The sequence below is a fragment of the Xenopus tropicalis genome, chromosome 7, assembly GCF_000004195.4.
Source record: "Xenopus tropicalis strain Nigerian chromosome 7, UCB_Xtro_10.0, whole genome shotgun sequence".
In the NCBI taxonomy this organism is placed as follows: domain Eukaryota; kingdom Metazoa; phylum Chordata; class Amphibia; order Anura; family Pipidae; genus Xenopus; species Xenopus tropicalis.
In genome coordinates, this window is record NC_030683.2 from 61,870,561 (window position 1) to 61,895,908 (window position 25,348).

Consider the following 25,348-nt stretch of genomic DNA (forward strand, 5'->3'; position numbering starts at 1 on the left):
TTTCAGAAATGCTATAAAAACCGTTCTGTTTAGCATAGCTTTGTAGTTTGGTAGTTTGCAATAGAAAGTTGTATTTGCCCATTTTTGTTTTGTCAGAATGTGTACTTTCAGAAAATATATGGTTTTCTAGGGTCTCCTTACTTTTGGGGGTCTTATGACAGATAATGCACATGCCGGTAGTTTATATTGCAGCGTATACACTTTGTATGCACTAACTTCCTTTTGGGGTCTCTAAATGCCAAATACATTGGTGATCCTATGCACAATGGGCATCAAACTGTTCAGTGGATCCTTGGCTTTCATATTTAGGGTGTATTCTTTTGGTACCTAATGTTATGTGGGAGATAAGGTGCTTGAAAGTGAAGGATTTGATGTGATTTTTAGGTATTTCATCAAAACTGGCAATTTTGGGAAAACATTGCGACTCTGTAGTTTGGAGTAGAAAGACAGGGGTACCAATTTTGAATTAGTCCGAATGTGTACTTTCCAAAAATATATGGTTTTGGGGGGTCAATGTATTTTTTTTGTGTTTTTGTCCCACAGAAAATGCAGTAAACGTGTTGAATTTTCAGTAGCTAGAGACCTCTGGGGCAATTTCTATGCACTAACTTCCTTATGGGGTCTCTAAATGCCAGATACATTGGTGATCCTATGCACAATGGGCATCAAACCGTTCAGTGGACCCTTGGCTTTCATATTTAGGGTGTGTTTTCTTGGTACCTAACATTATGTGGGAGATAAGGTGCTTGAAAGTGGAAGATTTGAGGCGATTTTTTAGAATTTTCATAATTTTTTATAGAAAATGCTAAATTCAGTAAAGCATTGCCGTTTGGTACTTAGGAGTTGGAAGACATAGTTACCCATTTCTGATTCGTCAGAATGTGTACTTTTCAAAAATGTATGGTTTCCTGGGGTAAACCTAATGTTCCAGGATTATTGGCTTTGGAATGTAAAGTATGCCGTATTCTGCTGTAATGCTTTGAAAATTTAGTAATGTACTGCTGGGAGTTTTTGATCTATAGAAGTCAGAAATCTCAATAAAACTATACATATCAGGTATTGGCATGTTCGGGAGACATGAGGCTTTCCAAATCAGTTGAATTTTTGTCAATAAAATATGTTTCTGGTATAAATACCTATATCATGAAAAATAGCATTTTTTCTTTTTTTTTTGTATTTCAAGCTCTAAATCTTATTCCAGAAGTGGAAATACACAAAAACTCAGGCAGATCTGGAAAGCTCATGTTCTCCTGAAAAAAACAATATATAGTTTGCCTACCTAAACTTAACCCTGCCCCCAGTAAAAGCCCCTAAATTGAGAGAGCACAGAATGTTTACAAAACGTCTGGCACTGAGGGGAACCGAAATGTCAAATTCTGCTGGTACTTAAAGGGTTAAGGGGGGATATGATAACTAAATATGTACTATGTATACCTATACAAAAAAAACAAACCATAAACTCTTTTACACTTTATTCTCTAGTACAGTGCTGTCAAACTGGTGGTCCATACTCTGCCTGCCCTATGCTGCCTGTGTGTGCCATACTCTGCCTGCCCTGTGCTGCCTGTGTGTGCCATACTCTGCCTGCCCTGTGCTGCCTGTGTGTGCCATACTCTGCCTGCTCTATACTGCCTGTGGAAGGTGAACCTGACAAAGGTTTGTTCTGGAGTTTGTTAGTATTTGGAAATAGTAATTATATGTTCCCAAGGTGTATAATTATGTACTGGGGGTTGCTGTGCTATCCACAGGGGAGGTATATGGATTTAAGGATATGTCTTAATAAACTTCTTTCACATATGAATGAAGGGTAATATCCCTGCAGTGAACACCAACCATTTTTTGCTGCGCTACCACCATTAATGTGGCCATGGTCTTAAAAGCTCTAGTGATAACATGGGTGTGGTTTGAAGTGGGTGCAGTTTAAAAAGGGGAATGGTCAAAATTGGCCTCCATTATCGGCCCTCCAACATGTAGGCCAGAAAAAGTCTGGCCCTTGGTACCACAGAAGTTGGACAGCACTGCTCTAGTACAGAATTTTGGGCATTATTTTTTTTACTTTATCTACTATTTAACTATGTTACAAATGGAAAACATTTTTTTATTGAAATGCCTGTTTGCTGCAGTAATTAATCTCTGTCATGTATGCAATTAATTAGTACTCACCTTTTCTTTGTGACTGCGAAGGGAAGAAAAACCATCTTGCAACCAGGATACACTTGGTGGTAGGTTGGAAGGATCACAACTTGGGAAAACCGGTTTACTACTGGATAACATGAATGATGCCTTCCAGTTAGCAAATATCTGACTTTTTGCCCAAGTTTGTTCATGGTTCCCATGAAGAGTTGGCTCCAAGGACTTTGCTGTATCAACATCTTGAATACTTTGTGTATTGTCAATCTGTTGTACAGACACACCGACAGGAGAGTCAGCTGAAACTGCTTGAAAAATCCAATGGTTCTCGTGAATCAGAATAGTCAGAAGATGTTGAATTAAAGAAGCCCCTGTGGCAAGGATGATAAATAATTTTTGTTTAAATAAGTACTGTGTGCAAATGTGTGCAATAGATATGCGTGCAAATCTTATTGCTGTCTTCTGCAGCTGAGTACACATTTAGCTACAGTGAGGCCACCTAAAACCAAGACACTCTGAGGCTTATTTATCAATTTTCGAATTTGTGAATTTTAGAGATTTCTTTTTCAATCTGAATAAACTCAAAATTTTGTCAAAAATTTTGCATTTTATTAATATAGAACATTCTAGTTTTTGAAACCATAATCCGAATTTGGGAGCTTTTGCACAATTCAAATTTAAATGTTGATAAATTTGCCCCAGCATCATATGCTGCAAATTCTCTCAAGGGACAGTAAGAAAAAAAAATTACAGCAGAAATTACTGGCAGCTTCATCTTGTAAAGTATCAGTGTACTGATATTATATTATATTGGTATCACCCACCTTCAATGAGAGCTACTGGGTCCTGTTGTTTGGGCCTTAAGATATTAGGAGCAAAAACAGTGGCTAGATTCTGCACGTTCATCTTATTAGTGTCTGAGTAAGACTGCACTTCATCCAGGAAACTGTAAGGGAGAAAGGCAAAATATGGTATCAAGAGAGAAAATTGCTTAACCATTCTTCTTTCTACAAATATTTTGGCAGGAGTCTTTTGGAAAAATGTACTTATTACAGGGCACTACCAACTAAATTTTGACACTTTTTTTTTTTTTTGTGTTTGAGTCTTTATTTTAGTTCACATGCAAACATTACATTGTACATACATTTTCCTTTACCGCCTAATAACATTGGCATGTACTTTTAGGGGCTGATTTACTAACCCACGAATCCGACCCGAATTGGAAAAGTTCCGACTTGAAAACGAACATTTTGCGACTTTTTCGTATGTTTTGCGATTTTTTCGGATTCTGTACGAATTTTTCGTTACCAATACGATTTTTGCGTAAAAACGCGAGTTTTTCGTATCCATTACGAAAGTTGCGTAAAAAGTTGCGCATTTTTCGTAGCGTTAAAACTTACGCGAAAAGTTGCGCATTTTTCGTAGCGTTAAAACTTAACGCTACGAAAAATGCGCAACTTTTCGCGTAAGTTTTAACGCTACGAAAAATGCGCAACTTTTTACGCAACTTTCGTAATGGATAGGAAAACTCGCGTTTTTACGCAAAAATCGTATTGGTAACGAAAAATTCGTAAAGAATCCGAAAAAATCGCAAAATACCGATCATTACGAAAAAAACGCAATCGGACTCCATTCGACCCGTTCGTGGGTAAGTAAATCAGCCCCTTAGTGTGTCTCAAGTTGTGCATACGGCATTTAAGGACTATGACTTAACAATCAGTATACAAGAAAAACAATACAGATTCTTAACAAGGTAAGTAACTTTGAAAACTATGAGATGCTCTCTGCGGTAGTAACATGGTTAAATAGCTGTTGGTCTATTTTTAAGTTGATAAGTAGTTAATTTACAATCTGTTGTGGAGATTTAAGTAGGAGACCCACGGTTGCCAGGTTGTTATACATTTTTGTGGAGTTAAGGTTAGGGATGATGTAATTTCTTCCATGAGATAAATTTCATTATTCACTCCTCAAAAGTAGGGGGATTAGTGTTTCTCCACTTTCTAGGGATTAAAATTTTAGCTGCTAGTAATAACTGTATAAGGAGACTTCTTTTAAATGTTTTCTCGGGTCTGTCTGTATGGAATAATAGTATTAATTGAGGGGTGTACCTGGCAACCAAGGATCTCCTCACATGTTCTCTCCACTTGTTCCCAGAACGTTTTCAGGCTAGGGCAAGAGTACAAGATATGGGAAATTGTCCCACTCTCACCATTACATCTCCAGCATTTGTCCTCGGGTATTAAGTGCATTTTGTAAAGTTGTGCTGGTGTTCTGTACCAGTAAGATAGAATTTTATATGAGTTTTCTTGAAATTTGTTGCTTATGGAGCATTTTGCTATAAGTCTAAAGGATTTTTCCCGTTCTTCTTCCTCTAGGTTGATCTGCAATTCCTGTGACCGGGCTTGCACAAAATGAGGTAAGTTGGTATATTTTTCCTGGATAATAATTTTGTAGATAGTTGATATTAAATGGTTTGGTATATTGTTTCTTTTGCATAATTGTTCAAAGTCTGTCAGTGGTCTCGGAGGTTGTTGTATATAGGGTATTTCTTTAGGAAATTTTTGTAGTTGTATGTATCTCCATGGATCTTTGTTGTTTCAGTTCTTTTTATTGGCAACAATTGCTGATTGCGTTGTGGACGTTAATAAGGCATGTTGTAACTGCAAATTTTGTAATCCAAAAGCATTGCTCATACCTTTGTCTATGATCCCAGGCATAAAGTCCAAGTTGTTTCCTAGTGGTAATATTGGTGATGGAAAGGGTGCTAAATTGTATCCTCCATTAAGGGATGTCCATATGTCTACCATTGCTTGTGTTTGGGAGTTCTGGCCTATAAAAAGTTCCTTCTTTTTTGTTTTGTTCCAAATTATGTTTGCTAAGGAGTAACCAGACCAGTGGTTTTCCAATTTTATCCATTGTTTATTATTTGTAGGGTATGTATGTTCCACTAGTTTGGAGATTATACAGGCTTGATAATATGAAAATAGGCCTGGGAGTCCTAGACCTCCTTTTTCTTTAGATCTGTATAGTATAAACTTTTTCAGGTGTGCTTTTTTCCAGGCCCATATAAATTGGGATATGGTTCGTTCTAGAGTCTGAAAGAAGGATTTGGGCAGGGCAACAGGCAATGTTTGGAATAGGTATAGTACTTTTGGAAGTATTACCATTTTTATAATATTGATCCTCCCTCTCCAGGTAAAATGGTTAAGGTTTCAGAGAGTAGCGGTTTATAATTATGTTCAGATCATAGATGCAGGTCTGTTGGTATATTTATCCCCAGGTACTGTATTTTCTCTATTTGCCATTGGAATTTTAAGTTGGTTTTTAGTTTGTTTATCATGTTCTCTGACAAGAACACTGGAAGGGATTCTGATTTTGTCATATTGATTTTGTAGTTTGATAGGTCACCATAGTCTTTGAGTTCTTTCAGTACTACCGGCAGTGAAGTATGAGGCTTTGTCAAAAAAAGCATAAAATCATCTGCAAATGCTGCTGTTTTGTATTCTGATCCTTTTATAGTAATACCTGCTATATCCGGGTTTTGCCTCAGTGCAATCAACAGGTGTTCCATGCATAGGACATATAGAAGAGGTGAGAGTGGGCACCCCTGTCTAGTTCCATTGCTAATGATAAATGTATCTGACTATATACCATTTATTTTTATTTTGGCCCTGGGTACTGTATATAAAGCCATTATTTTATTTATGAATTTTGTTCCCATCCCTGATTTTTCTAAAACTTTCTTAAGGAAGGTCCAGTGAACCCTGTAGCATTTGTAGAGAGAAGGAGTGAAGGCGTTAGACGAGATTTGGCCCATGTCATCATATTCATTATTTTCATTGCATTTTCCTTGCCTTCTCTCCCTCTTACAAACCGTGTTTGGTCTCAATGAATCCAGCCTGGCAAGATAGGGTTTAACCTAGAGGCCAAAATTTTAGTATATACAGGTCCTTTTCAAAAAATTAGCATATTGTGATAAAGTTCATTATTTTCTGTAATGTACTGATAAACATTAGACTTTCATATATTTTAGATTCATTACACACAACTGAAGTAGTTCAAGCCTTTTCTTGTTTTAATATTGATGATTGTGGCATACAGCTCATGAAAACCCAAAATTCCTATCTCAAAAAATTAGCATATTTCATCCGCCCAATAAAAGAAAAGTGTTTTTAATACAAAAAAAGTCAACCTTCAAATAATTATGTTCAGTTATGCACTCAATACTTGGTCGGGAATCCTTTTGCAGAAATGACTGCTTCAATGTGGCGTGGCATGGAGGCAATCAGCCTGTGGCACTGCTCAGGTGTTATGGAGGCCCAGGATGCTTCAATAGCGGCCTTAAGCTCATCCAGAGTGTTGGGTCTTGTGTCTCTCAACTTTCTCTTCACAATATCCCACAGATTCTCTATGGGGTTCAGGTCAGGAGAGTTGGCAGGCCGATTGAGCACAGTAATACCATGGGCAGTAAACCATTTACCAGTGGTTTTGGCACTGTGAGCAGGTGCCAGGTCATGCTGAAAAATGAAATCTTCATCTCCATAAAGCTTTTCAGCAGATGGAAGCATGAAGTGCTCCAAAATCTCCTGATAGCTAGCTGCATTGACCCTGCCCTTGATAAAACACAGTGGACCAACACCAGCAGCTGACATGGCACCCCAGACCATCACTGACTGTGGGTACTTGACACTGAACTTCAGGCATTTTGGCATTTCCCTCTCCCCAGTCTTCCTCCAGACTCTGGCACCTTGATTTCCGAATGACATACTTTGGACCACTGAGCAACAGTCCAGTGCTGCTTCTCTGTAGCCCAGGTCAGGCGCTTCTGCCGCTGTTTCTGGTTCAAAAGTGGCTTGACCTGGGGAATGCAGCACCTGTAGCCCATTTCCTGCACGCGCCTGTACACGGTGGCTCTGGATGTTTCTACTCCAGACTCAGTCCACTGCTTCCGCAGGTCCCCCAAGGTCAGGAATCGGTCCTTCTCCACAATCTTCCTCAGGGCCCAGTCACCTCTTCTCGTTGTGCAGCGTTTTCTGCCACACTTTTTCCTTCCCACAGACTTCCCACTGAGGTGCCTTGATACAGCACTCTGGGAACAGCCTATTTGTTCAGAAATTTCTTTTTGTGTCTTACCCTCTTGCTTGAGGGTGTCAATGATGGCCTTCTGGACAGCAGTCAGGTCGGCAGTCTTACCCATGATTGCGGTTTTGAGTAATGAACCAGGCTGGGAGTTTTTAAAAGCCTCAGGAATCTTTTGCAGGTTTTTAGAGTTAATTTGTTGATTCAGATGATTAGGTTAATAGCTCGTTTAGAGAACCTTTTCATGATATGCTAATTTTTTGAGATAGGAATTTTGGGTTTTCATGAGCTGTATGCCACAATCATCAATATTAAAACAAGAAAAGGCTTGAACTACTTCAGTTGTGTGTAATGAATCTAAAATATATGAAAGTCTAATGTTTATCAGTACATTACAGAAAATAATGAACTTTATCACAATATGCTAATTTTTTGAAAAGGACCTGTATTTTAAGGTCTATATTGAGTAGGGATATAGGCCTATAGCTACCACAATTAGTTGGGTCTTTCCCTGGCTTAGGTATTACTGAGATGTATGCTAGTAGAAACACCTCATTCAGAGGGTTCTTGGGACTTATCTCATTATAGCAGTTGGTTAACATGGGGGCTAGGTGTGATATAAGGACTTTGTAAAACTGTCCGTAGTATCCATCTGGTCCTGGTGTTTTATGTGGTTTTAAGTTTTTAATTGCTTCTAAGACCTCTTGCATTTGGATGGGAGAGTCTAGTTCTTTTAGGATGGATTCTTCTATTGGTGGTAGTGCATTTTTGGTAAGATATAAATTTATTTTATTTTCTAGTTTCCTCTGGTTATTCTGCTGGGGTATGTTATAGAGGTTTTCATAATAACACTTTGTCATGTTATAGCAGTATGGCTCAACATGTAAAGGGTTAAATTTTCAATTTAGAAAAGTCTGGTTGGAATCCACATTTGAGGGAAACCCTTCCCAGTAGGGGGTAATTCACAAATACCCCCTACAGACACAAGCAGGGGCTGCGGGAGGTGACAAATTTAGCAGAGGGAGCAGACAATGTGAATCCAGCCATTTAGAGGGCGGGAAACCTGGGGCTATTGATTTCTTTTATCTGTGATCAAAAAAGTCAGTTGTGGACCTAGAATAGCAGGGGGGATGCAGCTATCAGAAAATGATGGATTATAGAAAGGGATCCATATCTCATCTGCTTTGGGGTTCCCATCCTCATAAATCATATATGGTTTATGAGGGGGCCGCATGCTTCCCAATGATACCAAACAGGGACTGCCTATACCCACCAGTTAAGAGGGTTTCTGGGGGACTGGTACATGAGACACCCCTCATGTTTGGTGTCATTTTGATCACCCACATATGGGTTACAACAATCCCCTACTTTCATAATAATATTGGGTACTGGCAAGTACCAATATTATATGAAAAGAAACTGGCATGAGAGGTACAGCTCTCCGGGGGGGGGGGGGGGTCATGTGACAAGTTCCTGGGCACTCTCCCCTCATGCATATGGTAATGGTAAAGGATAAAAAGGGTATAGACCCCAGGTACTGATAGCTCATTTTGAGGTCCCAATATGTTGGGGGATGGGCTCAGGACTTTCTAACTCTTGCCTCAGAGGACACAAGAGATCACTCAGTAATGTACTTAGGGTTTTCTCTGTGTTTTTATTCCCTTTTATTTTATTTACTGTTTGTATATGTCTCTTTTTGTAACATCTTTTTAAAGTGCACTGTTTACCTTTGTAAATATTAAATATAAAATTTAATAAGTTCTGTCCTTTGGCTCTATAACAATCTCCACATACCTTGTATGACTGCTCAGTCCTAGGTGTATTAATTGCTTGGTTGTGTGTATGTGTATTGAGTAGAGGGCAGGTTCTGTGTAAATGCTAATTAATTAGTGGGCTGCTAGCAGGAGAGTGTGTTAGACTGTAATTAACCATCTGGCTGCTAGAGCACTGTTGAATTAGTGGAAACTAACCCTACAGTGAGCGAAAGCTTGTGTGATATACTTGTGTATTAGGTTTCTATCGCCTGTTAATGATAGATGGTGGCAGCGAATAGTTATTTGGGGCGGTGGTGTGTTTGGGGGTGCTTGATCTTAGTCTAACCCGTGTGAAAGGTGACTGAATGTAGCCCCTTGGTTCCCCGTCCCAGTGTCAGACACGTCTGTGAGTGGCATGTTCTTGACACACTTCTGATATTTTATTAGGAAGTATTTGCATGGTCCCCTCCTGGTTTTTCACCTTATGTATGTATCTAATTGCTTATGTTTTAATGCTCTCGCTAACATTTTCCCAGTTTTATTTCCATTTTCATAAAATCTTTGTCTAAGTCTGGTCATTGCAAATTTAATATTATTATTTGTTAGTTGCTTTAGTTCCCTTCTATTTTCTGTAAGTGTTTTGTAGGTTTCTAGGGCTAGGTCATTTTGGCGTTTTATTTCTAGGTCCCCTACTTCCTTAATTAACATTGTTACCTTTTTTTGTCTGTCTTTCTTTAGACGTGCTCCGTGTTTAATCAATATCCCTCATATAACGCATTTAAGTGCTTGCCATTTTGTAAGTTGGGGGTGTCTTCCTTTTGTGTTTCTTGTTTGTATTCTTTTATTACGTCTATAATTTCTTTACTGCAATCAGGATCATCTAGTAAACTTTCATTCAGCCTCCACTGCCAGGAGAAGGGAGTTTTGTTGGGTAGACTAATTGTTATTTGTGTTGCTGCATGGTCAGACCAGAGTATGTTGTCAATGCTGGGATCTTTCAGCCAATGTAAATGATGCTGCGAGAAGAATATGTAGTCTATCCGTGTATAACTATTTTGTGGGGCTGAGTAGTGTGTATATTGTTTTGAGGCTGGGTTGCAGTATCTCCAGATATCTATTAGTCTTAAGGATTGTAAGGTTTTTATTGCTGTTCTTAACTTAGGGGGTGAGAGTGTGGTATATCCTTTAGAGGTGTCATTTTGGGGGTCTAGAGGGAAATTCAAATCTACTCCTATAATATACATTCCGTTTGCAAACTCAGTAATTTTGTTTGCCAACCTACTTGGAGGTTTGATTTATGTTTGGCAAATAAATACTACCTATCGTACAGGGCGTATGATAGAGGAGTCCTTTGACAAATAAATATCTACCATTAGCGTCGCTCAGGGTATCTTCTAGTTTAAAATCTAGATTTTTTCGTATTGCTATTGCTACCCCTTTGGTTTTTTGGTCTGGGTTGTTACTGAAGTACCATTGGGAGAAAGTACATAGTTTATGCATTAATTGTGGGTTGTTTTTAAAATGCATTTCTTGCAATAAAATAATGTCTCCTTTCTCTTTTCTCATTATATCTACTATTTGTTTTCGTTTTTCAGGAATATTGAGACCGTTTACATTCAGGGAAATCACATTGATTGTGCTATCCATCATTAATTATTGGTAAGTACAAGTGTACACATATGTTTTACACCACATTTCAGATTGCATATCAAACTATACAGCCTAGTATTAGAGAAGCAATATTCATAGTTATTTTCAACAATTGTAGAACAATCAACAATAAACTGAGTAAATGATTTAAACCATATAATCAATAGTAAACATATACTTAATGGCATTTGTGTCAATGGGCTTTGTGCCCGAGGGCAGGTTTTCTTAGACAAATAGTTTGTCTTGCCCATATACGAAGGGGGGTGGGTGTGCTTCACCGGGTTTCTGTTTCAGCTCCAATGATTATTGCTATCATTTGGCTTTAACTTGCGAGGGTTAACCCTTTCACTGCCAGCAATTTTGGACCAAAATGGAACTTCTACTGCCAGACAGTTTTTGAACATTTTGTTTCACTTTAGGGGCTTTTCCTCTGGGGGACTTTTAGTTTACCCAGGAAACCAATATATTGTTTTTTTCAGGACAACCTAAGCTTTCAAAATATGGTGTAATTTTGGAATTCCAATTCTGTAACAAGATATAGGCTTCTAAATGTCTAAAACACACATACCAGAAACAAAAAATATTTTATGCACAAAAATACAACTGATTTGGAAAGTCCCATGTCTCCTGAACATGCCAATACCAAATATATATAGTTTTATGAAGATTTCTCACTTGTATAGGTCAAAAACTCCCAGCAGTACACTACCAAATTTCCAAAGCACTGCTTCAGAAATCTGCATACTTTAGATTTCAAGGCCAAAAAATCCACTAACAGAAGGTTTATCCCAGAAAATTACACATTTCTGGAAAGAACAGATTCTGGAGAATCCAGAATAGGCACAACTGTTTGTCTACTCCAAACTATCAAGTCGCAATGCTTTCCTAAAGTTATTGGTTTTTATCAAAATTTGTGAATTTTTAAAAAAAAATCAATTCAAAGCTTCCAGTCTATAGTATCTGATCTCCTATAGGTCATAAAGTAACCAAATAAAACACCCTAAATAACGCCAGGGGTCCACTGAACAGTTTGATGTCCAATATGTATAGGTTTACCTAAGTATGTGGCATGTAGGGGCCCCAATGTGAACATACTCCCATATGATCTGTCATTTCAGCTCCTGCAAAATCAACACATTTACATCATTATATGTGGAATAAAGCTAGTATTAAGTACGCTCACCCCAGAAATCCATATATTTTTGGAAAGTACACATTCTCTAGAATCTAAAATGGGTACCCATGTCTTTCTACTCCAAAGTACCAAGCTGCAAAGCTTTTCTAAATATAGAAATTTTTATGACATTTCCAAAAATCCCCTCAAAGCTTCCACTTTGCAGCATCTTATCTCCCACATAGCATTAGGTACCAAGATAAAACACCCTAAATTTGAATGCCAGGGGTCCACTGAACAGTTTGATACCCAATATGTATAGGTTTACCCAAATATGTGGCATGTAGGGGCCCCAATGGGAACATACCCCCATATGATCTGTCATTTCAGCTTCTGCAAAATCAACACATTTACATCCTTCATGTGGGATATTGGTACAAAAAAAGTACACTCACCCCAGAAAGCCATATATTTTTGGAAAGTACACATTCCCCTGAATCTATAATGGGTACACATTTCTTTTTACTCCAAAGTACCAAGCCGTAAAGCTTTCCTGTTTGCCGATTTTTATGGCATTTCAGAAAATTGCCTAAAAATGTTGCAATTTGTCGCATTTATCTCACACAATTTCTCACATACAGAGGAAAATCACCCCAAATAGGAACACCTAAGGTCTACTGAACAGTTTGATGCCCAATATGCATAGATATACCAAAGTCTGTGGTAAGTACTGACCCCGAAATGAAAATAGGATTTCTTGTCGGCCAACTCAGCTTTTGCATACAGAGCCCCCTGACAGCATATTATGTGCCGTAACACCCCCTAACTATACAGAAAAACCCAAAAAACCATATCGTTTTAGAAAGTACACATTCTGACAAATCCAACATCGGTAAAGAATCCTTTCTACACCAAAGTACCAATCTGCAAGGCTTTCCTAAAGTTATTGGTTTTTATGACATTTCAGAAAAACCCCACCTTACCTGTCCTGAAGCAGGGATCGCAGTCCTGGTCCTCCTGCTGCAGTCTTTATCTGGGCCGGTGCTTGGGGGGGGGCGAACAGGAAGCAGGAAGTGAAGACTAAGCAGCAGACGCGATCCCGTCTGCTTCTTAGAGGTCGGCCCTGTGACGATCGCGTTGCAGGGCCAACATGACAGCCCCCCTGGCTCGTTGCCCAGGGGGCTGTCATCGCTAAAAACTCTCTGCAGAAGCGGCACATGCCGCTTCTGCAGAGAGTACCTTTATCTGCCAACAACGTACGTTGTTGGCAGTGAAAGGGTTAATCCTTTGTATCAATCACTTGGGGAAATTTTTTTCATCCTTTATCTTTAATTAGCTCCTGGGGTAGAAGTTTTTCTGGCGTTAGTTTCATCTTCCTCCTTTTGGTTTTGGGGGTTGACACATCTACCCATGAGTCCTTGTATTGCAGCGGGGTAGGTTTGGGTAAGCTGGACGAATTTAACCCATTCAATAAGGTCCAAACTCTCCGCTTTGCATGCATGCAAGAATGGTTGGATATCCTCTGGGGTTGTAAATGTGTGTGCTTTCCCTTCTATTGTGGCTTGAATAAAAAAAGGGTACCCCCAGCGAAAAAGGATTTTTTTCTCTTTAAGCACATCAGTCAATGGCTTTAGTAATCTCCTCTGTTAGAGAGTGTACCAGGACAAGTCTTGTAATATAGCGATCTCTGTGTTACCATATTTAGTAATTTTCAATTGGCGTGCTTTTGTTAGTATCTCTTCCTTTTTTACGTAGCTTAACAAACAGCATATGACATCCCTTGGTTTTTCAGTAGGTAGGCCTCAGTGCTCTATGAACTCTTTCAATTTGTATATCACTTGTGGGCGGTTGGCCTAGTATTTCTTTAAATATTGTTTGAATTGTCTGTTTCAGGAGCGGCTGGTCTATCGACTCAGGCAGTCCCCTTATTCTCAAGTTACATCGCCTTCCCCGGTTGTTGAGGTCTTTGACTCTGCGGGTAATTGTATTGCTCTGCAATATGTTCTATTTCTGCTGTTCTAGAGTGCAGGGCCACTATTTCGGCCTTTAAGTCCCCCACTTCCTCCTTTAGCGTTGTTTTGATTTGTGCGGCCAAGTCTAGGAAATCTTGTTTTGTGGGTAGGGTTTTAAGGTAAGTAAGAGTACCTTGGTCTGTATTAACAGAGTCGCATTCAGATTCCACCTCTGTGCCATCCGGTTTGCCCGCTTCTGGGCCTGCTTCATGTGCGTTGCTGTCCTGCTTCGCCATCATCAGAAATTTCTTTAAAAACTTTTGCGACTCGGTAAGTTTGTTCCCCTTCGGTTCCTCTCTTTGGGGGTCTCTATTTTTGCCATGTTTCCCCATTTTGGAAGAGTATAACCTCACATATAAGTTGAGCTGTGTCGCAGCTCTTGAGCTAAGCGTCCATTGTGGCTAGAAGTTGGCCACGCCCCCCTCCAAATTTTGACACATTTTTATGGTATTATCTGTACAAGCAAGAATATTTTTATTCAAATTACAATTTTGGGCTGGTTTTCTTCACAGAAGAAAAGTTTCACACATACGTGAAAATCACACTGTCACATTCATTTTCAATGAAGCTAACAATCTTAATTGTTTTAATGAAGTCAAGATTTTTTTATTGCTGATTTTTGCATATTTTTTTTTAAAAATTGCACCTTTTCAGAATTTCAAAGAATATTATCATGTATTTTTGCATTTGTGTTTTTCGTGTATCAAGACATCAAATTTTGATAAATTGTATTAATATTTCCATTATAAAAACACAACAAAATTAAAAAAAACAAATATTAGGGTGGTATATTTGCTTACCTGCAGATGTACTTCAAAAGGTTATAGTTGACAGGAGGCAGGCTTTTAATCAAAATGCTCAGTTCCTGAGTGCCCTAAACATTTAAATATCTTAATATATATACATATTTATATAAATTGTATCAGTTAATGTTTTGAAATAAAAAATCTAATAATATTTGATAATATTTCTTAATGTCTCCAGGATATTTTTTTCTCTGTTGAAGAATATGGAAATTAACCTCCATGGCAAACAAAATGGCATCTTTTATTCATCTGTGCAAACAAAGCCCTCATACTGTTTAACCGTTTATGTATTACTCTAATCAAAGTGAAGGCCACTCTAATCAAAGTGAAGTCAGGAAACATATGCAACATTTTCAATATGTCAAACCCATCTTTACACTCTATCCTATCATCTTATTATAACATCCAGTCAAGGGAATGCGGATTTTGTAACAATTCCCTTACTGGTATTCTAGGTATGTTACAACCTCAGCTTCAGACAAAGCATGTCTAAATAAAATGCTTAAAGTTGAAGAGGAGAGCCTTCTGTGCATGTCTGAGAAAGAGGAAGCTTTCTGGGAATGCACAGTGAATCAGGCAATTATGTATGGGCACAGAAAAAAATCTGCTGCTGGTGCACACTGGCTCCTGCTTCTCTGCACATTTAGAAAGCTTCTTCTCTGCCAGGCATGCACAGAAGGCTCTCCTCTTGGACTACCCTGTCCAGTTACAAGGTCTAGTCAGAGAGATAAGGAGAGCTGAAAAGGAAGAGGGGGCAGGGCTTCATGCAGTACAAAGAAGAAGAGTAAAGGAGCTGGAGATTTCAATTTATAAATCAGAAACCAAATTAGACTGAATGCAAGAACTAAGGTATGTTATTATAGGGGTCGATTAGAGTAATTTTAACGATAGAAAAACAGGTTTACTTCTTTAAAGAACAACCTGGTAATGCTTTCTTGTGCAGTCACAGCCATCAATAGTTACTATGTTCATTGCTGGAGGGCTGGTTTATAACTTAAGATAGTGAGAGACATTTATCAGAAGTCAATAGGAGAGGCACCACATACCTGTTTGAAATTTACAGCTTTTATGGCATGGTGGCTGTAGAGGTGTCAGTCCACAGCTATTGACAGTAGCCATACACTCTTTTAGGGCTCTGGCACACGGGGAGATTAGTCGCCCGCGACAAATCTACCGTGTCTCGGTCGACTAATCTCCCCTGATTGCCATCCCACCGGCAAAAATGTAAATCGCCGGTGGGATGGCATACGCGGCGGCGCGATTTCACTGAAATCGTGCAAGTTTCCTCTCGAGGCACTGAAATCGCGCTGCCGCGTATGACATCCCACCGGCGATCTACATTTTCGCCGGTGGGATGGCAATCCGGGGAGATTAGTCGCCCGCGAACAGGGAGTTTTGTCGCGGCCGACTAATCTCCCCGTGTGCCAGAGCCCTTAATGTAGGCAAAGCTTTGTCATTGTTGGTGAAAATTTTTCAAGTGTTCTTGTAGTAAACAAGTAGAAATTTTGGTCTAAAGGCACTAATGGAGATGGGGTTTAATGGTTCAAGACCCTGTGTTATTGGCAGTGGCTTACCTCTCCTTGGTCCCCTGACAAAATGTGTGCACATCTCAAGAAGTCTTGGTATCTACTAAATGGTATTACAGGTTCTGGTAGTTCCCGCAAGTAGAGTTTGAGGAGAGATGCCACTGTATGTACATCTGTACTCCTGTAGAAGAATATTAGATTAAATTAGGGGTGCACAGAATCCACTATTTTCAGATTGGGCTGAACCCTGAATCCTTCATAAAGGATTCGGCCAACTGAATCCTAATTTGAATATGTAAATTAGGATACAGAAGGGTTAAAGAGCACCACCACTGAAAAAATTTCAACTTCCATGTTTATGTGACAAAAAGTCATATGATTTTGTGGATTCGGTTCAGCCAGGAGAGTGGAAAAGGGCGAATCTTGGCCAAATCCCGAAACGAGTCCTAGCTTTGGTGCATCCCTAATAAAAATTAAATAAGGGAGAATTCATGGTATGGATAGATTCTGCATAACTGTAAAAAGGCTGGTTATTGTATATAAAATGTGTCTAACAGAAGAGTAGTTTCAAATGCATATATTTTGCAATATCAGCATTAGGAATATTTGTCCCATCAAAACCCATTACCAAAATATTTACCTATTGTCAAAGCACCTAATCCTTTTTGAAGGAAGTACAGGCAAACATCTGTATAAGCAAACAGATAGCACCACTAAATACAGAAGATTTTATAATTCAACAGTTACTCTGTAATTCTGTACTTGTGGTATGCCCTATACAAAATTATTGTTTCTACAATCATTGGGCATTAAGATAATGAACAAATTTAATTACTAAAAAATTGTGCAATACATGTTCCAAGAATGATCAGTAAAAGCAGAATGTAAATCCAGCTGTTTAAGAACATTCAACGTGAGAGTCAACTTTTTTGGATTTATGAAAACTATGTCTGGTCCACGTTGGTCCAGCGCTTGGTAGAAACATTACCTAGCTATTTTAAACCCCAAAATTCAACACATGGTACACAGGGCTCCTTACTTATCAAATGTTGGTTTGCCTCCAGAGTCAAAGGTGTCTTGAAGCTCTTTTACAAGTGTGGCCTGTCCTGGCAATCTGAATAGGCCCTCCTCTTGCAACCCATTCTCACGTATAAAATCTACACACTGTTCCACCACCAGGGGAGCATGTCTGGTCTCCAGGCTGACTGCGTCCTCTAGCCTCTGTCCAAAGACTGCTATCATAATAAATAGACACGGCAGTAAGGCACCACAGAGTTGATTAGGTGAAAAAAAAATGTAAAAAAATCTTTTAACACAGATACACATATATCTATTTATTTGCCTACACAAAATTATCTTTAATCCTGGAGATTACTCCAGCCTTGATTATTATGCCTGTCCAAGAACACACCCAGGCTGCTCTTAAAGGCCTTTAGGGGATCTGCCACCCCACCTCTTGAAGGGCATTTCACGGCCTTATTGCCATCACGGTCAGGAACCATTCGTGTTAGTTCAGGTGAGAATCCTAAAGGGGTGACCGCTTCTCCTTTGTTCTTTTCTATGTAAACCCCCCAGCTATCTGTCTGAAGTTTACTGCTGCATATCTGTAAAGCATTACCATGTCTCCTTCTTGTCGCCTGTTCTCAAACGAAAAAACAAATTCCATTTTCCTTACCAGTTTAATGCCACATCTCTTTAGAAAGGCCCAAAACTGCATTGCAAGCTTAAAGGAGAAGGAAAGGTTAAGTCACTTGGGGGTGCCAAAATGTTAGGCACCCCAAGTGACTTAAATCGCATACTTTTTACCCCGGGCTGGTGCCCCTGTTCAGAGAGAACAGCACCAGCCCGGGGTAGCTTCTGAGAGCTTCCTATTCCGTATTCGCTGCGTGCGCATGCGCAGTAGAGTGAAAAAGCCGAACTTAAACATAGAAGTCGGGTTTTCACTCTACTGCGCATGCGCCGGCCCACGGATTTCGCCGGCAGCGCGAAGACGGAAGGAGGAAGGCTCACTGCAGGTACCCCGGGCTGGTGCTGTTTTCTCCTAACAGGGGCACCAGCCCGGGGTACAAGGTAAGCGATCTAAGTCACTTGGGGGTGCCTAACATTTTGGCACCCCCAAGTGACTTAGCCTTTCCTTCCTGCCAAGCTCAAAAACCAGGCAAAGTTAAATGGATACAAGCCAAGGTTTTGAAGTGTCTGTAAAAAAAAAAAACAGTGGCATCACTGAAAAAGATTAAATAATCTCATAAATGTATTATGTACCACAAGTTTAATTACAGGCCCAATTGTTCACTTTGCACCTCAATCAGTTATCCCTCTGGTACAAGAAGTATCTTGGATCTGAGAAACAAAGCTTTAGCGTTTTTTTTTAACTATAAAGCCTACAAGAAAAAAAAGGGACTGAACAAATTCTAGTAACCAGGGTATCATATTTAATTTGTGCCCCTCGCACAAAAACCATAAATCTACTAAGCACAATTAAGCAAAATTCCAAATACCAGGGATTCTAAGCACAAATGACAAATGCTGAAGAGACCTACAATAACCAAAAATCCACCTGCCACAGTCTAGTACTGCATAACTTTTCCTGTAACCCTGTGCAAACGCATAGTATGGGTCAATTACACAGACCCCAGACAGACGTGCAATAGCACTTGCTCTTTAAAAAGCACATATGTCTGGATGTCTAACTGCGTCAGCCCTGTCCTTACTGCCTGCCATAGGGCTTCAGTGCCTCTCCCCGCTCAACTTCATGAATACAACACTGCTGAACGCAGGCAGTGCTAAATATTTGGGGTAAAAGTAGGTGGAGAGCAGTGTTCTGCAGCAATTCTGCTACTTGCAGGAAGCAAAGTTCAAAAACACAGCATACTAGGCCTGTTCTTGGCACTTTGGCAAAAAGGCTGCAAATGTAAATCCCTTGACCCCAGGGTCTAGAAAGTCTCAAAGTAATAATTTCAGGGAGGCACCCACCAAGGAACTCCTTCATTAACTGCATCATCAGTGGCTTTGACCTCTTCATCTACCCATGGGTATAACTAGCCTTTGACTCGTAAGAGGATGAGTACTTTTGTGAACCAGAGGGCACATATACAGAATCAGAACATTTCAAAATTTTATTCAGAAGATAAATACCATAATTTCATCAGCAAAACATATTCAAAATTTGTGCAAGCCTCTCAGTAAATAGGCAGTAGTAGACTGAAGACAATTAGAAAACAATTTAAACTGTAACTTTGATGTCACTTGCTACTTCCAATAATCCTCCTCAACCCCCAACTAGGGAGTTCTTACATTTTCAATAGAGGTTGTCCCACATCATCTTTTAACCATAAGTAATTGTAATAAGTAATTGTGCTCAAATGGGTATAAATGACAATTGTGTTGGATATTACATAGTAAGTTGGGTTGAAAAAAGACATACGTCCATCACGTTCAACCATAATGCCTATATCTAACCTGCCTAACTACTAGTTGATCCAGAGGAAGGCAAAAAACCCCATCTGAAGTCTCTCTAATTTGCCGCAGAGGGGAAAAAATTCCTTCCTGACTCCAAGATGGCAATCGGACCAGTCCCTGGATCAACTTGTACTTTAAGCTATCTCTCATAACCCTGTATTCCCTCACTTGCTAAGAATCCATCCAGCCCCTTCTTAAAGCTATATAATGTATCAGCCAGTACAACTGATTCAGGGAGGGAATTCCACAACTTTACAGCTCTCACAGTAAAAAATCCTTTCCGAATATTTAAATGGAACCTCCCTTCTTCTAAACGGAGTGGGTGCCCTCGTGTCCGTAGGAAGGACCTACTGGTAAATAAAACATTAGAAAGGTTATTATATGATCCCCTTATATATTTATACATAGTTATCATGTCACCTCTTAAGCGCCTTTTCTCCAGTGTAAACAGACCCAACTTGGCCAGTCTTTCTTCATAACTGAGACTTTCCATACCCTTTACCAACTTAGTTGCCCTTCTCTGGACACTCTCTAACTCAATGTCCCGTTTGAGCACTGGAGACCAAAACTGAACAGCATATTCTAGATGGGGCCTTACCAGCGCTCTGTGAAGGGGAAGAATAACCCCCTCCTCCTGTGAATCTATACCCCTTTTAATACAGCTCAAAACCTTGTTTGCCCTTGCAGCTGCTGCCTGGCATTGCTTGCTACAGCCAAGTTTATTATCTACAAGGACTCCAATGTCCTTCTCCATTATGGATTTGCCTAGTGCAGTCCCATTAAGAGTATACGGGGCTTGCATATTTTTACATCCCAGGTGCATGACCTTACATTTATCCACATTAAATCTCATCTGCCACTTAGCTGCCCAGATTGCCAGTTGGTCAAGATCCTGCTGCAAGGATGCTACATCCTGGATAGAATTGACTGGTCTGCAGAGTTTTGTGTCATCTGCAAACACTGATACATTACTCATAATACCCTCCCCTAAGTCATTTATGAACAAATTAAACAAAAGTGGACCCAGTACAGAACCCTGAGGGACCCCACTGAGAACCTTATTCCAAGAACCATATTCAAACCCCGCTCCCTCGCCACATCTTTTCCTGGTAATAATTTTATTTTACTTTATTTCATTTTTTATTCATTAGTCATAAATTACAATTTCTAATATCTTTTAGTTTTTATCAGTATTACTGTTTTGTTTTTGTAGAACTTTTTCCTTTTTTGTATCTTTGTAGATTTTGGTTACTTGCAAATGATACTGCACCTATATATTCTGTTATGTATTTGGAGTACATACAATAGTAGGTGGGATCATTATCAGATTTTGCAAAATTCTGATTGGGTTTACTTAATGTTGTAAAGGAGACTCAAAGTATGGTGATCCAAATTACATGAAGACCCCTGAAAAACCCCAGGTCCCAAGCATTCTGAATTACAGGTCCCATACCTGTGCTGCCTATTTACTTTCTGAGAGGCTCACACAATTTATTTTTTTTTGCTGTACATACCCCTTGACTTAGGTTCTGTGTGAGAAGAACTCTCTTTATCTAAAGCCATCATGGCAGTTTTATTTTTAATTTTTGTTACATCGCTTTTATTTTTGGGAGACTTTATAAACAGTAATTTAAATTGCTTTTGGTTATAAATTTACCGGCCTCTTTCTAGTAAAAAAGTTAAAATAAAACCTTACTGATCCTGTCAATGGTACAATACAATTTAATCAAGTAATTAGAAAAATTGGCAGCAGAATCACACTATGCAAAGAGTGTACGTGGAGAACTCTTCAAACTCAGACAAAACCAGAAAATGGAGTTTAATAAAAATTGATGGGAGAAACTACCTAGTGGAACATTTTCACAAGTATAAAGCACTGCTTTGAGACTTATATGATTAGGCTTTTTTATGACTAGATTATAAAAAGGGTAGTTTACCATTACAGAACTTATTGTTTTCAAGTAGTACACCACTAATCATTACTTTTTTATTTTTTGTAACATTTTAAAAAAATAACTGTTTTGCTTGATTCTCTCTTCTGTAGTACTTTAAGGTCCCCATACACTGGCAGATCCGCTTGCTTGGCGATGTCCCCAAGCGAGCGGATTTTCTCCCGATATCCCCCACCTATGGAGAGAATCCAGTGTAATTCGATCGTTTGGCCCTGGTGCCAAACGATCGAATTATAATGATGGGCATAGGTAAAGTCCGTCCGGGGACTGCATCAACGAGCCGATGTGGTCCCCGATCCAACTAGATTTTCTAACCTGCCCGATCGAGATCTGGACGATTTCAGGCCACATATCGGCCGGGCAGGCCCGTCGGAAGTGTCCATACATGGGCCGATTAGCTGCCGAATCGGTCCAAGGGACCGATATTGGCAGCTACTATCGGCCCGAGTATGGGGACCTTTAGTAAGCCTGGTCACCAACTCTCACTGAATTGTTATTGTGAAACATTGTGGGGGAATTAAACACAATTTCGCATTTTAAGTACTATCAATTTTACCATTTCTGTTTGTAATTTTAAGCAATGTGACTCTTTAATTGTACAGAGAAAGCCACAACTATCTCATGAACCTTAAGCTGTGACTGTTCAAGCATATAACATATAAGTAGTGCTTAGTGAAACCTGAACATAAACCCTGCCTTGCTGCATGCTGATGATGTACCTCCACCAAATGGAGCCCAAATGACCTTGTGTATGGCCCTCACCCAATCCTCCATCTCATGATGTGAATTGGCCATAAGAAGAAAGGTTTCATGATTTACTGTCACTTTGTCACCTGAAATTAAGAAAAAATAAAAAGTCAGTATATGTAGCTACAGAGAACTACAGTCTGTTTTTATTAAATTGGCTGTTTACATGCAATCCCATTAATTGTATATTTTTCAAAAAATATTTTCTAAATACATAGATATCAATATTCATATGTAAAACCATAATATTATGAAGGCCATTTTTACAACCATGAAGAGAAATCATTAGAGCTAATGACTTGCACACAATGTTGATCACGCTATTATGGTTTCACCGAGAGTGGGCAACTCATATTGTGAGGAAGGTTTTCTTGCGCTTTGTAAAAAAAACATGTATGGATTTTATTCCAAAATAAGGGATCAGTAAAAAAAAAAAAAAAAAAAGACCATATTAGACTTTTTTTCAACTGCTTAGCAGTCAAGGTTTTGCACTTATTCCAGCTGATGAATCTGTAGGTTGCCCTTGGCTAGTGGTTTCTGAATGGCAGCCTTACCATAAATTCAAGCTTAGTGAAGAAGCTTATGAGGTAGAGCTTTCTTTTGTGAGTGGGTGACAATTCTGTGGTCATTTTAGAATGTGTTGGGATAAGTTGGACTGTTCCTCTTTGCAGTGTTTTGGTCATGATTTTTAAGACTGTTCTCAAAACTCCCCTCATAACTCCACTGCTTTTGTGATGGATGGCATTGTATTATAGTAGCTTCATGTTACTTTGAAACCCACACATCAAAGTGCTGATGGTGAGACCTTCCCTCAGTCTCTAGTAGAAATAAACTCAAAGGGGTGTATTATTAACACTGGAGACAAATATCACTGGTGATGTTGCCCATAGCAAATTCGATTTTTGCTTTTGTTGTCTAGCTTGTAGGTGACCCTTCAAATCTAATTGCTGATTGGTCGCTATGGGCAACATCACCAGTGATGTTTGTCTCCAGTGCTAATAAATATGCCCCCAATGACTACCTCTTGGAGCACTTGCATAACACCTAACTGGGAACTGGTATTATAATGCAGTGTCAACTACTTTAACCTGCAGCACTTAATATCCTTCTATTTGTGTCTGTAAGTTACCCTCCCATTTAGATTGTAAAAGCTATGGAGCAGGGACCCCCTTCCTCTTGTCTCTTTGACACTTTGCTCTTAGCGCAACTGTACTTTGTTTTTATTTGTATTTATAACTTTAATGACCCCTGTTTGTTATATTAAGTCATTGTTTTGCTGTTTAGCACTGCATGCCCAACTGGTTCTATAAAATTTAGTTATACATACATAGCAGAAGTGACAATTAGATTCCCTTCACTATAACATAAATATAACATATATAAGGACTGAAACTGCCACAAATCCTTATCCTTATCTTTATTTCTGCATCATGCTTTAGTAACACTCCCTTAAAACATAGAACTCCCAATATATTTTACTAGCTGAACTTTGGCTTTTGTTGCTTAAAACTACTATGTTCACAAGTACTCCCATTCTGGCAGTGTTTAGGTTAAGTCTGCAAACCGATCCCACCTTTTATGACCAGAGCAGCCTTCTTTGTAGCTAGTTTCATTGCATTCTAACAGGGCAGATGTGAATGGAATGTTGCCAGGAGCAGGAACATCTGATGTTGGTTTCTGAGTTGTATACACATTGTGTTAGCTTAGTAAACACTTATATCTCTTCAGTGTGAATAGCTGCTCAGCTCCCAAGCTAAACAAGGAGCCAAAGTTCACACTGGAGAGACACAATAATAAAAAGGGGAAATACCGGTTAACTGATATTAGGGTGTATGATAATACACAGCTGACATCTGTTCTGTACAACTTTCTGCACCTACACACAATACAACTTCTTTTTTTGCTATATAGTTCAGTACAGTTCAGAAAAATGCATTTCATAAGTCTAACTTCCAGAGACACACTGATCATATAAATGCCAAGATCTCTGAAGCCACAGAAAAAATCATGCTCATTTGAGACATGGCTTGGTGATACACAATAAAAAAACACCCTAATGCTAAAACACTAACTTAGATTAAATTTAGTTTACAAAGGTCCCCTAGGCACCAAGCTTAAAAACGTCTAGAATTAGTCTGCCACATATCATGTCTATTCACTTGAGTCAGCTGTGAGGTATGGTAAGGACAAGCACAGCTTAGTATCTACTTAACGCACAAATCATTTTTATGGCTTAGCACATCAGTCTAGAAAGCAAGGAATAGTACATCACTGCTGTACTGTGGTGGAAAAAGTGCTCATAAGCAGCCCTAAAGATTTTGTAAAAGAGGAAATGCAGCCTGCAATCACTGCATTGGAAGCCAAATAGTGAAAATCACAAGGAAATTAAAGATCCTCAGAAATTGGTAACAACTAAGAAAAGGCATAATGACACCAAATCAAGTGATTAACAGAGAGTCAACTCATATACTTTTTCCGAGTGTATAAAACACTATCCACATAATGGATAACTTACCTTCACGCTCTGCAATACAAATTTCTACTTGTTGGCAGTCACACACATTCTTGCATTTTATTACCTGAGCTCAGGTTCTTTCTGTCTCTGCAGCAGCAAAGCCCCATGTCAGGTGCAGGGAGCCAGAGCTACGGGGAGCTGGCACCCCCATCCCTTCCAAGGAAAAGAGCCTCCAATCCTAACTAGTGTCACTAATAGCCGGCAAGCGCCTTACTGTAGAAGCAGCCCAAACCAATCAATCCCAGAGCAGAACAAAATCCCTGCCCTGCGGGATACCCTCTTATCTATCTTGTATCCCTCTGGACAGGAGAACTGCTAATTGTGTTTGGGGGCTGGGACGGGGCAGAGAAAGCTGTTTGAACAATAACGCACGCACACACTAGGTTATTTACTCGCCTTTTTTTAGACTGGATTTTCATACAACAAAGCTGTAGGCACGAGTTCTGTTTGCTCTTAATATAGACAGGTTAACTCGAGTACTAAATGACAACGGTGACTTTGCTTTGTTTTTTCTCTTTGGTCCAGTAAAATACACTGGTGTTCTTTAGGTCTCATTTGGCAAGTACTATACGGAAGTGTTTTAAATGGACACTGTAGTGTTGCA

General features: G+C 39.3%; 1 protein-coding gene across 8 annotated transcripts in view; it reads right to left on the reverse strand.

The window, feature by feature from the left end:
• Positions 1-25,021, reverse strand: part of arhgap22 (Rho GTPase activating protein 22) — a 38,266-nt gene extending 13,245 nt beyond the window's left edge. For 3 of the 8 annotated variants that reach the window (XR_004223558.1, XR_004223557.1, XM_031905664.1), the window contains exons 1-7: positions 24,809-25,021; positions 22,202-22,315; positions 17,111-17,306; positions 16,120-16,252; positions 14,540-14,613; positions 2,955-3,076; positions 2,164-2,501 (exon numbers count right to left, since the gene is read on the reverse strand). Coding sequence is in view for 6 of the 8 variants with exons in the window: in XM_031905664.1 (XP_031761524.1) it covers positions 2,164-2,501; positions 2,955-3,076; positions 14,540-14,613; positions 16,120-16,252; positions 17,111-17,306; positions 22,202-22,315; positions 24,809-24,851 (1,020 nt within the window). In the remaining 2 variants the exon portion in view is untranslated. Of the gene's footprint in view, positions 1-2,163; positions 2,502-2,954; positions 3,077-14,539; positions 14,614-16,119; positions 16,253-17,110; positions 17,307-22,201; positions 22,316-23,802; positions 23,997-24,744 lie in introns of those variants that run through there. The other 5 variants (XM_031905662.1, XM_002940330.5, XM_004915836.4 and 2 more) reach the window with 5 other exon arrangements.
• Between the last annotated feature and the right edge of the window lie 327 nt (positions 25,022-25,348).